The sequence below is a fragment of the Mytilus trossulus genome, unplaced genomic scaffold, assembly GCF_036588685.1.
Source record: "Mytilus trossulus isolate FHL-02 unplaced genomic scaffold, PNRI_Mtr1.1.1.hap1 h1tg000373l__unscaffolded, whole genome shotgun sequence".
Classification (NCBI taxonomy): domain Eukaryota; kingdom Metazoa; phylum Mollusca; class Bivalvia; order Mytilida; family Mytilidae; genus Mytilus; species Mytilus trossulus.
In genome coordinates this window covers 2,566,992-2,579,880 of record NW_026963340.1, presented here as the reverse complement: position 1 = coordinate 2,579,880, position 12,889 = coordinate 2,566,992, and the positions used below count along the sequence as shown (strand labels likewise).

Below are 12,889 nucleotides of genomic sequence, written 5' to 3'. Positions count from 1 at the left end.
TAGAATAGTAGTTGAATCAACTTTTTTGAACCACAACTTTAGTATTAGTGAATGGAAATCTATGAAATTTAATCAGAAGGTGTATGACCACAAAAGGAAGATTGGTATTGATTTTGGGAGTTTTGGTCCTTACAGTTTAGGAATTAGGGGCCAAAAAGGGGGCCAAATAAGCATTGTTTTTGGTTTCGTACCATAACTTTAGTATAAGTAAATACAAATCTATGAAATTTGAACACAAGGTTTATGACCATAAAAGGAAGGTTGGTATTGATTTTGGGAGTTTTTGTCCTAACAGTTTAGGAATAAGGGGCCCAAAGGGTCCAAAATTAAACTTTGTTTGATTTCATCACAAATTGAATAATTGGGGTTCTTTGATATGCAGAATTTAACTGTGTATGTAGATTCTTAATTTTTGGTCTTGTTTTCAAATTGGTCTACATTAGGGTCCAAAGGGTCCAAAATTAAACTTAATTTGATTTTTGACAAAAATTGAATCCTTGGGGTTCTTTGATTTGCTGAATCTAAACATGAACTTAGATTTTTGATTATTGACCCAGTTTTCAAGTTGGTCCAAATAAGGGTCCAAAATCAAAAAAAATGAATAAATGGGGTTCTTTGATATGCCAAATCTAACTGTATATGTAGATTCTTGATTTTTGGTCCTGTTTTCAAATTAGTCTACATTAAAGTCCAAAGGGTCCAAAATTAAAAATAATTTGATTTTAACAAAAATTGAATTCTTGGGGTTCTTTGATATGCTGAATCCAAACATGTATTTAGATTTTTGATTATGGGCCCAGTTTTCAAGTTGGTCCAAATCAGGATCTAAAATTATTATATTAATGAAATTGAGAATGGAATTAAGTATTGTGCAATAGCAAGAAATTTTCAATTGCACAGTACTCAGCAATAACAAGAAATTTCCAATTGCACAGTGTTGCGCAATAGCAAGAAATTTTCAATTGCACAGTATTGCGCAATAGCAAGAAATATCTAATTGCACAATATTGTGCAATAGCAAGAACTTCAATTGGAGTTATCTTTCTTTGTCAAGAATAGGTAGTTGAATCAACTAAAATCATTGTTTTATACAATATACAATGTATATTCACTTTTACTACCAACTGATAAATTAAGACAATCTACCATTCAGTGATAACAACTAAACAAGCACATTTTTACATTTTAATATTTTATGATGTATTTAAATGAGTAATTATTGAATTTAGAGCTGTATCCAGCTTGAATGTTTGTCCATACTTGACCCAACCGTTCAGGGTTCAACCTCTGCGGTCGTATAAAGCTGTGCCCTGCGGAGCATCTGGTGTAAAAGTAGAATAGTATTTTGCTTTTGGGAGTAAATTTGGCTGAAAAATTTTTACAATTGGCGATGCTTTTCTGTCAATTTATATCTATATTTTTGTTTAAGTCATGTATTGCTTTATTTAACATCTGAACATATACATTGTATAATCTATGATCATAAAGAGTCTTCGAAGGCCATCTAGATACTTTAACATGTTTTATACAATATTGTCTGGTATGAAATATGATCAAAAGCTGATCAATCTGTTGTAGTTACAAGTCCTTGCATTATTTTTTGTTCATGTTGTTTTATTTGGACTTTTTGTAATAAGGATACATGTTTTAGTTATTAATCAAATGTGGAAAGTTTGATCAAATCGGTGAACATGAATTTGACAATTAATTTTTTAATGCAACACAATTTCACAAACCATTTTCCCACGGTTTAACATTTGTAATTAAAATTAAGTTTAATGACACTATCATGACTGTTAAAGTATTTTTTTGCCCAATCATCAGTTGTACAACATACATTAATATTACCAATTCTTGAAGAAAGAAGAACAGTCACAGCTCTGGTTTAATAACAATTTGCTGATTTTTTACCATGTTCAAATTCTTGCATTAAGGTGGTACCCAACACCTTGACTAAAATCAATTTGGCTCGTATAATGTTCATAAAATTTTGACAGTATTTATATTGACTCTTTGACAAAAATATAAAAATTTCAAAAAATTTGAACCAATCAATTTATCAGAAAAATTGCACTGGTTACATAGCAGTTTGACATATTCTAATTTTGATCAGTGCAAAGCCTTATAAATTCCCTTAAGGAGGCTCGCGGGTATAAAAAAATCGGAAAAAAATTAAATATTTGTTTTTTCATTACAAATTTTATTTATTACACAATTAGCTATTACTTCATAATATGGCACAAAAATCACCAAGAAAAATCGATTTGGTTTGTCCACAGATGACTTTTAAAATGTTCATATCATTGAAAAAGCTCCAAATTATCTCCCTTTGGTGCAAAAATGTCATTTTTGGACGTTCAAATTGAAATATCTTTTTTAACTCATCGGTGACCTATATTTTTTATTACTGTTTTCAAACAAACTGTACATAAACTAAATAATTGTAAAATTTTAACGATTTCTGTAATTTAGTTCTTTTTTTATTTCGATATTACCAATATTTCTCCTATTAGTTCAACAGAAAAAAAGGACATTAACAAAAATGTATGCTTTTTTCGGAGGCAAATTGTGAGCTTAAATGAACGGTGACCCCATATTTTTATTTTATATTTCCATTAGATATAAGATAAGGTTAAATCATTGGAAAACATAGGAAAATCCTATATTAGAAAAAAAAGTTGATTTAGACCCGCGAGCCCCCTTAACAACACAATGTAATTAAAACGTTAAGCTGATTTTACAGAGTTATCTCCCTGTAGTGTTAGGTACCACCTTAACCTAGGAAAAGTATTGCATTCATCTTTAAAATGGGAAGGACCTGAATATGACAGTTAAATTTGCAGAACTTTTCATCTGCTTTAATAAAATATGAGTTATCTCCCATACAACATATTGTAAAAAATAAAACAAAGACTTATAGTTTGGACAGTTACTAAAAAAAATCTTCCACCAACTTTTATAAAACTTTGTTGAATTGTTAATATCTATTGACGTAAGCTCCCTGTTGATTTTTATAAATTTCAGATTATTCGTTCCCATGTTGTGAAGTTTTATCCTTAAAAAAGGGGTGATTTTCCAGTTTTTGGACAACAACTCCAAAATGCTTTCATCATCTTTAATGAAACTTTGTTGAATTGTTTATATCTATTGACGTAAGCTCCCTTTTGATTTTTATAAATTTCAGATTTTTCGTTTCCATGTTATAAAGTTTCATGCTTAAAGGGGGGATTTCTCAGTTTTCTGGCAATCACTCATAAACACTTCCACAAAGTTTTATGAAATTTTGGTGAATTGTTTATACCTGTTGACTTAAGCTACCTTTGAAAAATTAAAGAAAATTAACAACTATAGGTCACAGTATGGCCTTCAACAATGAGCAAAGCTTATACTGCACAGTCAGCTATAAAAGACCCTGAAATGACAAATGTAGAACAATTCAAATGAGAAAACTAACAGCCTAATTAGGCCAAAAAAATATATGTCTGTTTTCTGCTGCCATGGCAATTAAATCAGGGTCAGTAGGTCGAGATTTTTTTGTTGATTTTTTTGCAGTCGGTTAAATGTCATGTTTGGTTAGGGTCCTGTACTCCAAAATGATTTAATCTCTTTAACAAAGCTTTAATTAAAATAATCCTCGCAGTGCTGACGTTTTTTAAACCTTAGTTGTGGCACATTTGTGCTGGGAGCAGCCATTTTGATTGCTTGAACATATTAAGATACGGATCTGGATCGGACCGGAAATGATTTTTTTCCAGGAATAAAATAAAAAGATCTAGGGTCGAGAGGTTTGAGTCAGGGTTGCTCGGGAAACAGGAAACAGACATATATTTTTTTTTGGCCTTCATGTACAAAAAAAATCATTTAAAGCATATAGACAAGCTAAAAATGCAACGGGTGTATCATGTGCTTACAGCGCAGCTCTTTATTCTTGTTTTAGGACAACAACTTGTGTATAACAGTATGTATCTCTATGAAATTGTACCACAAGGTTCAATACCTCAAATTGAAGGTTTTGGATTGATTTTGGGGGTTCTTGTGCTAACTGCTTAGTAATTATGGTCCAAAAAATAAGGATTTCTGGTTTCCCGACAAAAATTGAGAATAAGTCTAAAGATCACTATGAAATTGGTCCACAAGGTTCCATACCAAAAATTTAGGTTGGGATTGATTTTTGGTTCTATGGCTTGAACTGTACAGGAAAAAAGGCACCAACAATTTTTTGTAATACTTTTAATTATGTGTAAATTACTTATTTCTTGACAAATTACAAAGTTGTTCTTTAATATACCTGAATCTAACCATGTTTTTAGATTTTGGATTGTTAAGGTGGTACCTAACACTACAGGGAGATAACTCTGTGAAATCAGCTAAACGCTTTAATTACGTTGTGTTGTTAAAGGAATATTAAGCTTTTCCATGATAAAAATTCAATGAAATTAGTGTTTGTCAAACTGCTATAAAACCAGTGTAATTTTTCTGATTAAATGGTTGGTTCAAATTTTTGGAAATTTTTACATATTTGTCAAAGGGTCAAAGTAAATCAATAGTCAAAATTTTATGAAAATTAAACGAGCCAAATAATTTTCAGTGAATGTGTTGGATACCACCTTAACCCTGTTTTTCAATTAGTCCACATTGAGGTCAAAGGGGTCCTTAATTAAACTTTGTTTCATTTTCATCAAACCTTAAATTATTTGGGTTCTTTAAATCTATACATGTATTTAGATTGTTGATTTTGAGCACAGTTTTCAAGTTGGTCAAAATTGGGGTTCAGGTTTAACTTTGTTTAATTTCAACAATCTATGAAAAAATTGAGTTTATGGGTTGTCTAATCTAATATCATTGATAGGCTGAATCTATCCCTGTATTTAGATTTCTGAACTTTGGCCCCATTATCAAACTATTCCATTTTGTGATTTGAAGGCTCCAAAATAAAACTATGATTTTATATATAAATTGAAATCTTGGCATTTCTTTGGGTATACCCCCATATAAGTTTATTTCCGATTTGAAATGTTTAAGTTCTGAGACCACATTTATTAGGAAACCTATACTGTGCCAAAATTTAATCAAAAATTCAGAGCTGCTATAAGCTTGAATGTATTGTCAATATCTACTTACCCACACTATTTAGGGTTCCATCTCTGGGGCTGTATTATGCTGTGCCCTTGGAGCATTTTATTATTTTTACGAAGCCTTATCCATTTCAATTTCATCAAAACATATACTGGTCAAATTTTCTAAATATATATCATATTAATTTTTCCTCAAGCATTTATTATTCGTGAACAACTGGCAATGAGTGAATGTTTGTATGTCCTGCCATATTCATGATATTGTTAATAATATATTATTTTTTTAATCAGATTTTATTGTATCTTTTTTATTATTATTGATTGTTTATCTATTGTATTCAAGCCATATGACACGAGTGAATGGTGAAAAATAATGTTTTTCTAATTCTTAAACCAATGCATGTGTATATATCATTTCATATGCCAAAATATCGGATAATTTTTATTTTTTTTGTCTCTGTCTGTTATGATTTAACAAATATGGCAGCTAATTAATTACTGTGTTTTGAAGTCATAGTTTACCAATGTCATCTTATTGTTAAAATTGAACAAAGAAAATGTAGAATTTTCTTCAAAAAAAAAATATATGTACATCAGTTTTATAATGAAAACTATCCATTTAGTTATAAAAAACATAGGCAAATTTTTTTTTAATTTGCGGTTTCATATGACTTTGATTGTTGCTTCACATGTACAATGTGTATTAGTTTATTTGTATGTTTATAAATTGATAGAAGATGTAAAATGCTGCTACAAACATGACAAATGTATTGTAAAAGACCACTCTTTTCACTTCAAATTACATGATGAAAACTAAATTTATGTTAGGTTGTGCCTTTGGACTGTTTATAGGGCTTACAGAGTATTTTTCCTGTAAATTTCTTACAAAAAGAGTTTTAAGCTCAACAGGGGCGCATCCAGCCATTTTAAAAAAGGGGGGGGGGGGGGTTGTTCTTAATTATTTGTCGCCATACAAATGCATTGATCATTAACAAAAAGAGTGGGAGGGGTAGTCCACTGCCCAATATAAGTTAAAATATACATTTATTTATTTTTTAGAAAAAGGAATGCTTTAATGTGGGGTGGACTCAATCTGAAACTAAATGAATAGCTCAGTTAACACTTTCTGATAATTTATTAGTTTTGTGAAAACAAAAACAATTGCTCAGTAGAGACAAGTTTATACCCCCAAAAAAAGGCCTTCATATCATATGCTAAAACATTTGCAGTTTTAATTGGTGCTCATGGTTAGGTTTTGGTGTGTATTAAAAAAACACACATTATTTTTTTTCAAAAACATAACAGACAGTATAAGTTTCTTTAAAAAATGAGTGTTGTATTAATTCCCTACCCTCTAATTGATAAGACTTTTAACAAATTATATTAAAAAAAATCTGTTTTTACTACATTGTTGCTAGCTTAGCAGTATGAATATAGCCAAGAGAGTATATAGCTAAAGACTCTGTCTGACTGTCCATTGGTCAGTCTGGAAAATCAGTTTCCACACTTTTATTTTCATGCTTGAAGATATTCATTTAATATTTGGAATATTGTTTTATCATGACAAATTACAGATGATTTTGAGCAGAGTTATGGTCCTTGGACTTATTTTATAATTTGTTTACAGGGTGTGCGAGAACAGAGGGCTTCTACAAATTATCCAGGGAAGATAAGATGGGCAAAGTTCATCAGGCAGCATTTTGTGCATTAGAGGAGGCAAATAAAACTCAGGTTGGTATACAAACATTTGTAATGCTAAATACTGTACATAAAGAAACTTATCAGTGCGAGCCAAGGCTCTGTGTTGATGGCTATAATGATTTACTTTTACTGTATTTGTGACTTGGATGGAGAGATGTCTCATTGGCACTCATGCCACATCTTCTTATATCTATATTTAAGGCAATCATTTTCTAAAGTAGAACAATGGACAGAAATGCACAATAGAAAAACATAACAAAAATTTCTGAATTTTCAGTACCTTACATTCGGTCGAGCTTCGAGGAAGTAATAGATTGTAATTACTATACAAGTTGGTTGATAGATACTTTTTCTATTATCACCCAAATTGTAATATCAAGAGAAACTGTACACAGCAAAAATGATCAGCAAAATAATTATGATCCTAAATACAATATAAAACATCATTTGACTTCTTATACTGTGGATTCATTATTCTCTTATTTTTGTACTATTTATACATTTCTTGAGAGGTGTGAGAAAAATATTTCTCCTCACTAGTGAAAAATCTGTTCTCTGCAAATGATTAGTCGAAATTTAATAATGACGTCTAAATGTTTTGTTTTCTTCTGAATTTTCCTATTGTGACGTCATGAAAAAAGGCGACAATGCCTGATGACATCGCATATAAACAACACAAGTTTCTGAAAACCTTTGAAAAAGAACGATAAAAAGCATTAGAGAAACAGATTCCGGCACTATAATTCGTGTATTACGATATTTCTCAACTCTCGACAGTTCAATTTTATTATTTAAAGAGCTCGGCAAGCCTTGCGCTTTAAATAATGAAATTTAACAGTTTCGAGTGGATAAATATCGTAATACACTTGTTACAGTGTAAGAATCTATATATAATCAATGGATACCAATTTTCGTGGATTTCTGGGTACAGAGGTACTCTGAATTTAAATGTTCAACGTAATACACAATTTCTAAAGGAATGTATGCTTACTTTGCCAAAACCATGAGTTTAAATATCCATGGATATGCAATATTTTCTCAATCCATGAAAATTGGTACCCACACAAATAAATGAATCCACAGTATTGAGAGTTGTAACTTTTTATGCTTTCAATGATAAATGTTACATTTTTTTGCATTTTGTGAAATTGTCTTGAAAACTATGATACATATATATTTAGAGAGAAAACAGAAAAAATTGTCACTTATGTAATTAAATTAACGGTTCCAATTTTCTTGCACCAGATGCGCATTTCGACAATACATGTCTCTTCAGTGATGCTCGTGGCCTAAATATTTGAAATCCAAAGCTTATATAAAAGATGAAGAGCAATAATCCAAAAGGTCCAAAAAGTATAGCCAAATCCGTGAAAGAAATCAGAGCTTTGCATGAGCGAGATACATTCCTTAATTTATGATAATTTTTAATATTTTGTAACAGCAAATTTTAATACCACAAAAAATCCGTATGGAAGTACTGGCTACTGGGCTGGTGATACCCTCGGGGACTAATAGTCCACCAGCAGAGGCAAGATTGCCAAATAAGCAAATATAACTGATTGCTATAAAAGTGAAAGTAAATATCAAAATGGCATATTTTTTGCCAGGTCTGCCATTTCAAATGTTTTAAATAGTAACCTCTTGTTCTTTTCTTTTGTTTGTGTGTTGTATACACTGGTAGGTTTTTGTTAATATTTTTTTTTAATTTTTCCAGGACAAGAAAGTGACAGCATACTCCAACTCGAGAGAAGCTCGACATGAAAACCGACGATTACAGACCACATTTGCTGATCTGGATATAGGAGATCTTCTCAAATTCAATCAACTTAAAGTAAGTGTTTAAGTACAAAAAATGTTATGAAACTTATTCACAATGCTTATTACCACTACACACAGATCAAGTTTGAATTGTGATGGTGGCGCTTAAACTGTTCTAGAGTTATGCCCCTTTACAAATGGAAAAATTGCTGATTTTTTTGTTTCGTTTTTTAACTTTAATTTGCCTCAACCACTTGTTATGAAACTTATACACAATACTAATTACCACAAAATGCAGATCAGATTTGAATTTTGGTGTTGTCACTTCAATTGTTCCATAGTTATGCTCGTCTACAGATAAAAAAAAGTGCTGAATTTTTATTTCTGTTCTTTAACTTAAGTTTACCTCAACCAAATGTCATGAGACTTATACCCCAATGTTCATTACCACAAAATATACAGATTAAATTGAAATTGAGTAGTGTCACTATTACTGTTCACAAAATGAAAAAAAATCTGAATTTTCATTTTCATACTCCAACTTAAGTTTGCTTCAAGCAAAACTCAGTTTCTTTTACATTGAAATTTTGTTTACATTTTTTTTATCAATTCTCCAATCTTTTTATAGTCATATGTTTTGTAATGCTATATAATTTTTCTATCAACAGTTTAGAAAGAAGAACATGAAGTTTGCTCGCAGTGGTATCCATGCGTGGGGACTGTTCGCATTAGAACCTATAGCAGCAGATGAGATGGTCATTGAGTATGTAGGTGCTAGTATTCGTCAGTCCGTCGCTGACCTGCGGGAGAAGAAATACGAGAAATCAGGAATCGGCAGTAGTTATCTCTTCCGAGTAGATAGTGATACAATTATTGATGCAACGAAGTGTGGAAATCTGGCCAGGTTTATAAATCATAGTTGTAATGTAAGTGTTTTACTATCATTTATCCTACCTTACTAATATATATATGCAAAAATGTGCTCAAGAGCTATCAGAAAAAATAAAATGCCAAATCTGGTGCTTGAAGAAAACTAATAAAACAGACTAATTAGAATGCAGTTGTCTGTACAGGCAAGCTATTAAGGCAAAGTATATTTTCAGTACCTAGCACCAATAGCCCAAAAAATTTGGTAGTATAAAATTCCATAAAAACCATAACTGGTATATTTGATTCTTCAAAGTAAGTGATTCTGCTTTGTGTGCAACATCATTGTCCCAAGAGGATGATGGATCAAGTATGTAGTTTGATAATAAATCAAAATCTAAACAATTTGAAGATCTCTTACAAAATTAATAAATGGACATTTGATGCACCCTCATGGCTTTGTAGGATTGACACTTTTCTTACTGTAGGTTGATGTTTTTTTTTGTTGTTGTTTTTTTTTTTGGGGAGGTGGTCATTTTTGCTTTCTCAACCAATGGTGAGTGCCTGTATTGATGTAGCCATGTGTGCTAAAAGTGACAACACAATCAATCTGTATTATTTAATATTCTAACATGACGTCCTTCAAACGCTTTGAGTACACACCCGTGGTAAAATTTGAATATATTGCATGGGCTGTTCCGATCGTATTCCCACGTCATATGCTTTTTTATGAATGAGTTTCGCGACGTCATAAAACGATGACGTTAGAATATGAGCATTTTACCGGAAAAAACACGCTTTTAAATCCGAAAATCAACACAACATGGAAACGTAAACAAATGATGGTAAAATGTGTTATAAGCCACATTTGTTGAAACATTTAAGACATATAAGTAAATTATCATTTAGATTAATTAAAAACTATCTATATACGTTATTTTAAATAGTTTAAGCATGTCACTAATTCAGTTTGCTCCGTTCTTTTACGCCAATTTAATAGTGCGTTTATTTTTGGGAATGGAAAATATTTGCCTCCACCTAGAGCGCTTCGATCCAAAAGAACTGCCGTATTTGACCTTTTAGAATCGAAATAATTCATGGGGGCTTGAATATATCTAGATTTTACCACGGGTATTCAAGCCCCCATGAATTATTTCTTAAATATTGTGTTGTGTATTTGTATATTTTCTCTAATAAAGTCAATAAACATAAATTATAATTATTATTTATTTTCTCTTTTTCAGCCAAACTGTTATGCCAAAATTATTAATGTAGATAACCAGAAGAAAATTGTGATATATTCCAAACGTGAGATTGACGTTAATGAAGAAATAACCTACGATTATAAATTTCCGTTGGAGGATGAAAAAATTCCATGTCTTTGTGGGGATGCAGCTTGTCGAGGAACACTCAATTAGTTATATTATTTATTTTTTATAAGTCTGCTGTTTTGTTAGTAGGAAAATTAGTTATTTATCTTCAGTTGTGACTTATTGATCTAACGTTTTATTTATCAGAAAAGAAAAATTCAACTAAAAAATGTATTTATTGGAGAAATCCGTACAGATTATGAAACTTAAGTGCTCATTTTATTAACTGAATCTTTTTGTGTTTCACTGCTTCGAAATAAATATGAAACAGGTTCAAGAAGAGGGTAAAAGATGAAATTGAAGTTTTTAGTAATAATTTTAATTTAATAAATCCAAAGCATTTGGATATATATGCTGTTTGCTAAGGATCAAAATGTTACTTTACGGAAATTCATATTGGTATTACAGTCAAACAATTACCAAAATATAAAATTAGATAGTTGTATTGGTATATTTCTGATAATTGTTTTTTAGTCTGCTGATTGAACTTTTTTTAAAAGGATTCTGAAAAAATAATAAAGGGGAACCAAGCATTCTGAAAATTTAGACATGTTTTGATTTTACTTCAAGAATTTCAAATCCTACTTGCTGTTATTTTTTTTATTTTTTTTGTCATTTTTGATTATGAAAACAAGATCTTATCCATCCAAAAGGCAATGCATTTTTGTACTAGGAACAGTATAACAGACATTAGTTGTTTTGCATGTTAATCAATTTTTAATACTATTAGGTCAAAATAAGGATTTTTTTCATTATTATTATCATTATATTGTAGTACATTTTTAAATTTCCTATGTGCAATATATTGTTATAAATTACATTCATGGTAGAAAAGGTTAGTTTGAAATAATAGGATCATATCATACATCAGAGCTTTACAATATTTACTAAAATATATACACAAAAACTGGTTTGAAATTAAATAAGATTCAGTTTTCTAGACTTTCGAAATGGGACTGAAATTCTAGAAGTGAACCAACCCCTGGAGTGGTGATTGTGCTGTAGGATAAAAACGACTAGATACCGCTTAAAAAATATATTTATTTTTTTTTAAAATAAAAAAAAATTTAAGTCTGAGCTTCAATTTCTATTCTTAAACTTTCAACATATCTGAACATATTTTCAGTTGACTAATCAGAAAAAAAGTACTAAAGTATAATGCATGAATGGTGCTCATCATAATTTCACAAGAACATATATATATATTTATTTTATATTGATTTCCTCAGAATATTGTTATGAGTTTTTCTGTGCAATGTATTCTTGTAATGATAAACCAATGTCAAAAACCATGCAACAGATAAATTCAGAATTTAATGCGACGTTTTTATTATTGCAAAAAATGCTATAGAATTATAACCACAATAATTTAAACTTGCATTTTGAAATTTTTTATATGAATTAAACAGGATTTTTCTCAATATCACAAAAATTAAATCGCATTTTAATCTAAAATGACAAAATCGCAATATCAAATGCATGCAATTCTGAATTTACGGTCAATAGATTAATACTTAAAAGACGTAGTGTTTCATAAAATTTTCTAGTAAAAGACTTTACCTTGGCAACACATTCACATCCACAAATTTGTTGATATTATTTATGTATTCCTCTAAATTTTAAACTTTTCATTTGTTACCTCTTTTACAAATACAGAAGACAGAAAAGGAAAGTGTTCTCTCCATTATGATTATTTTTTGAAAAAGTGTTGGTTTTTGTTTTGTATGCTGAAAAAGGGTTTTTTATTTTATTTTTGTATGTTTGTATGCAAAGGAATATGTATGGAATATTAAAAAATTCTCTGTCCTGATTGTCACAATTTTGACATATATAACTAATCTTCATTTTTTAGAGCAGTGTATTAAAATGTTTCCTAAATGATCTTGTATTTTTTTTATTACATAAAATCATGAAGTCGTACCTGTTTTAAGGTAAAATAGTTATATAGACAAAATGGTTTCTTTTATTTTTATACTCTGCTCATTTTTTATGTTTAATCATGCTATGTCCAAATCAAAAATAAAAAAAGTACTAATTTGTTAATAAATAAAACTGACCTTTGCAAGAGAAATATTATATTTTTCCAAATTGGAAATTTTTTTAATGACCTGTGGGTCT

The 12,889-nt window shown here is 30.1% G+C and overlaps 1 protein-coding gene across 1 annotated transcript in view; it reads left to right on the top strand.

The window, feature by feature from the left end:
- Positions 1–11,775, top strand: part of LOC134701963 (histone-lysine N-methyltransferase SETD1B-like) — a 29,747-nt gene extending 17,972 nt beyond the window's left edge. Inside the window, exons 13-16 of the mRNA XM_063563074.1 lie at positions 6,703–6,806; positions 8,491–8,607; positions 9,203–9,460; positions 10,646–11,775. Of these exons, the coding sequence (XP_063419144.1) occupies positions 6,703–6,806; positions 8,491–8,607; positions 9,203–9,460; positions 10,646–10,819 (653 nt within the window). The 3' untranslated portion in view covers positions 10,820–11,775. The remainder of the gene's footprint in view (positions 1–6,702; positions 6,807–8,490; positions 8,608–9,202; positions 9,461–10,645) is intronic.
- The last annotated feature ends 1,114 nt before the right edge of the window (positions 11,776–12,889 follow it).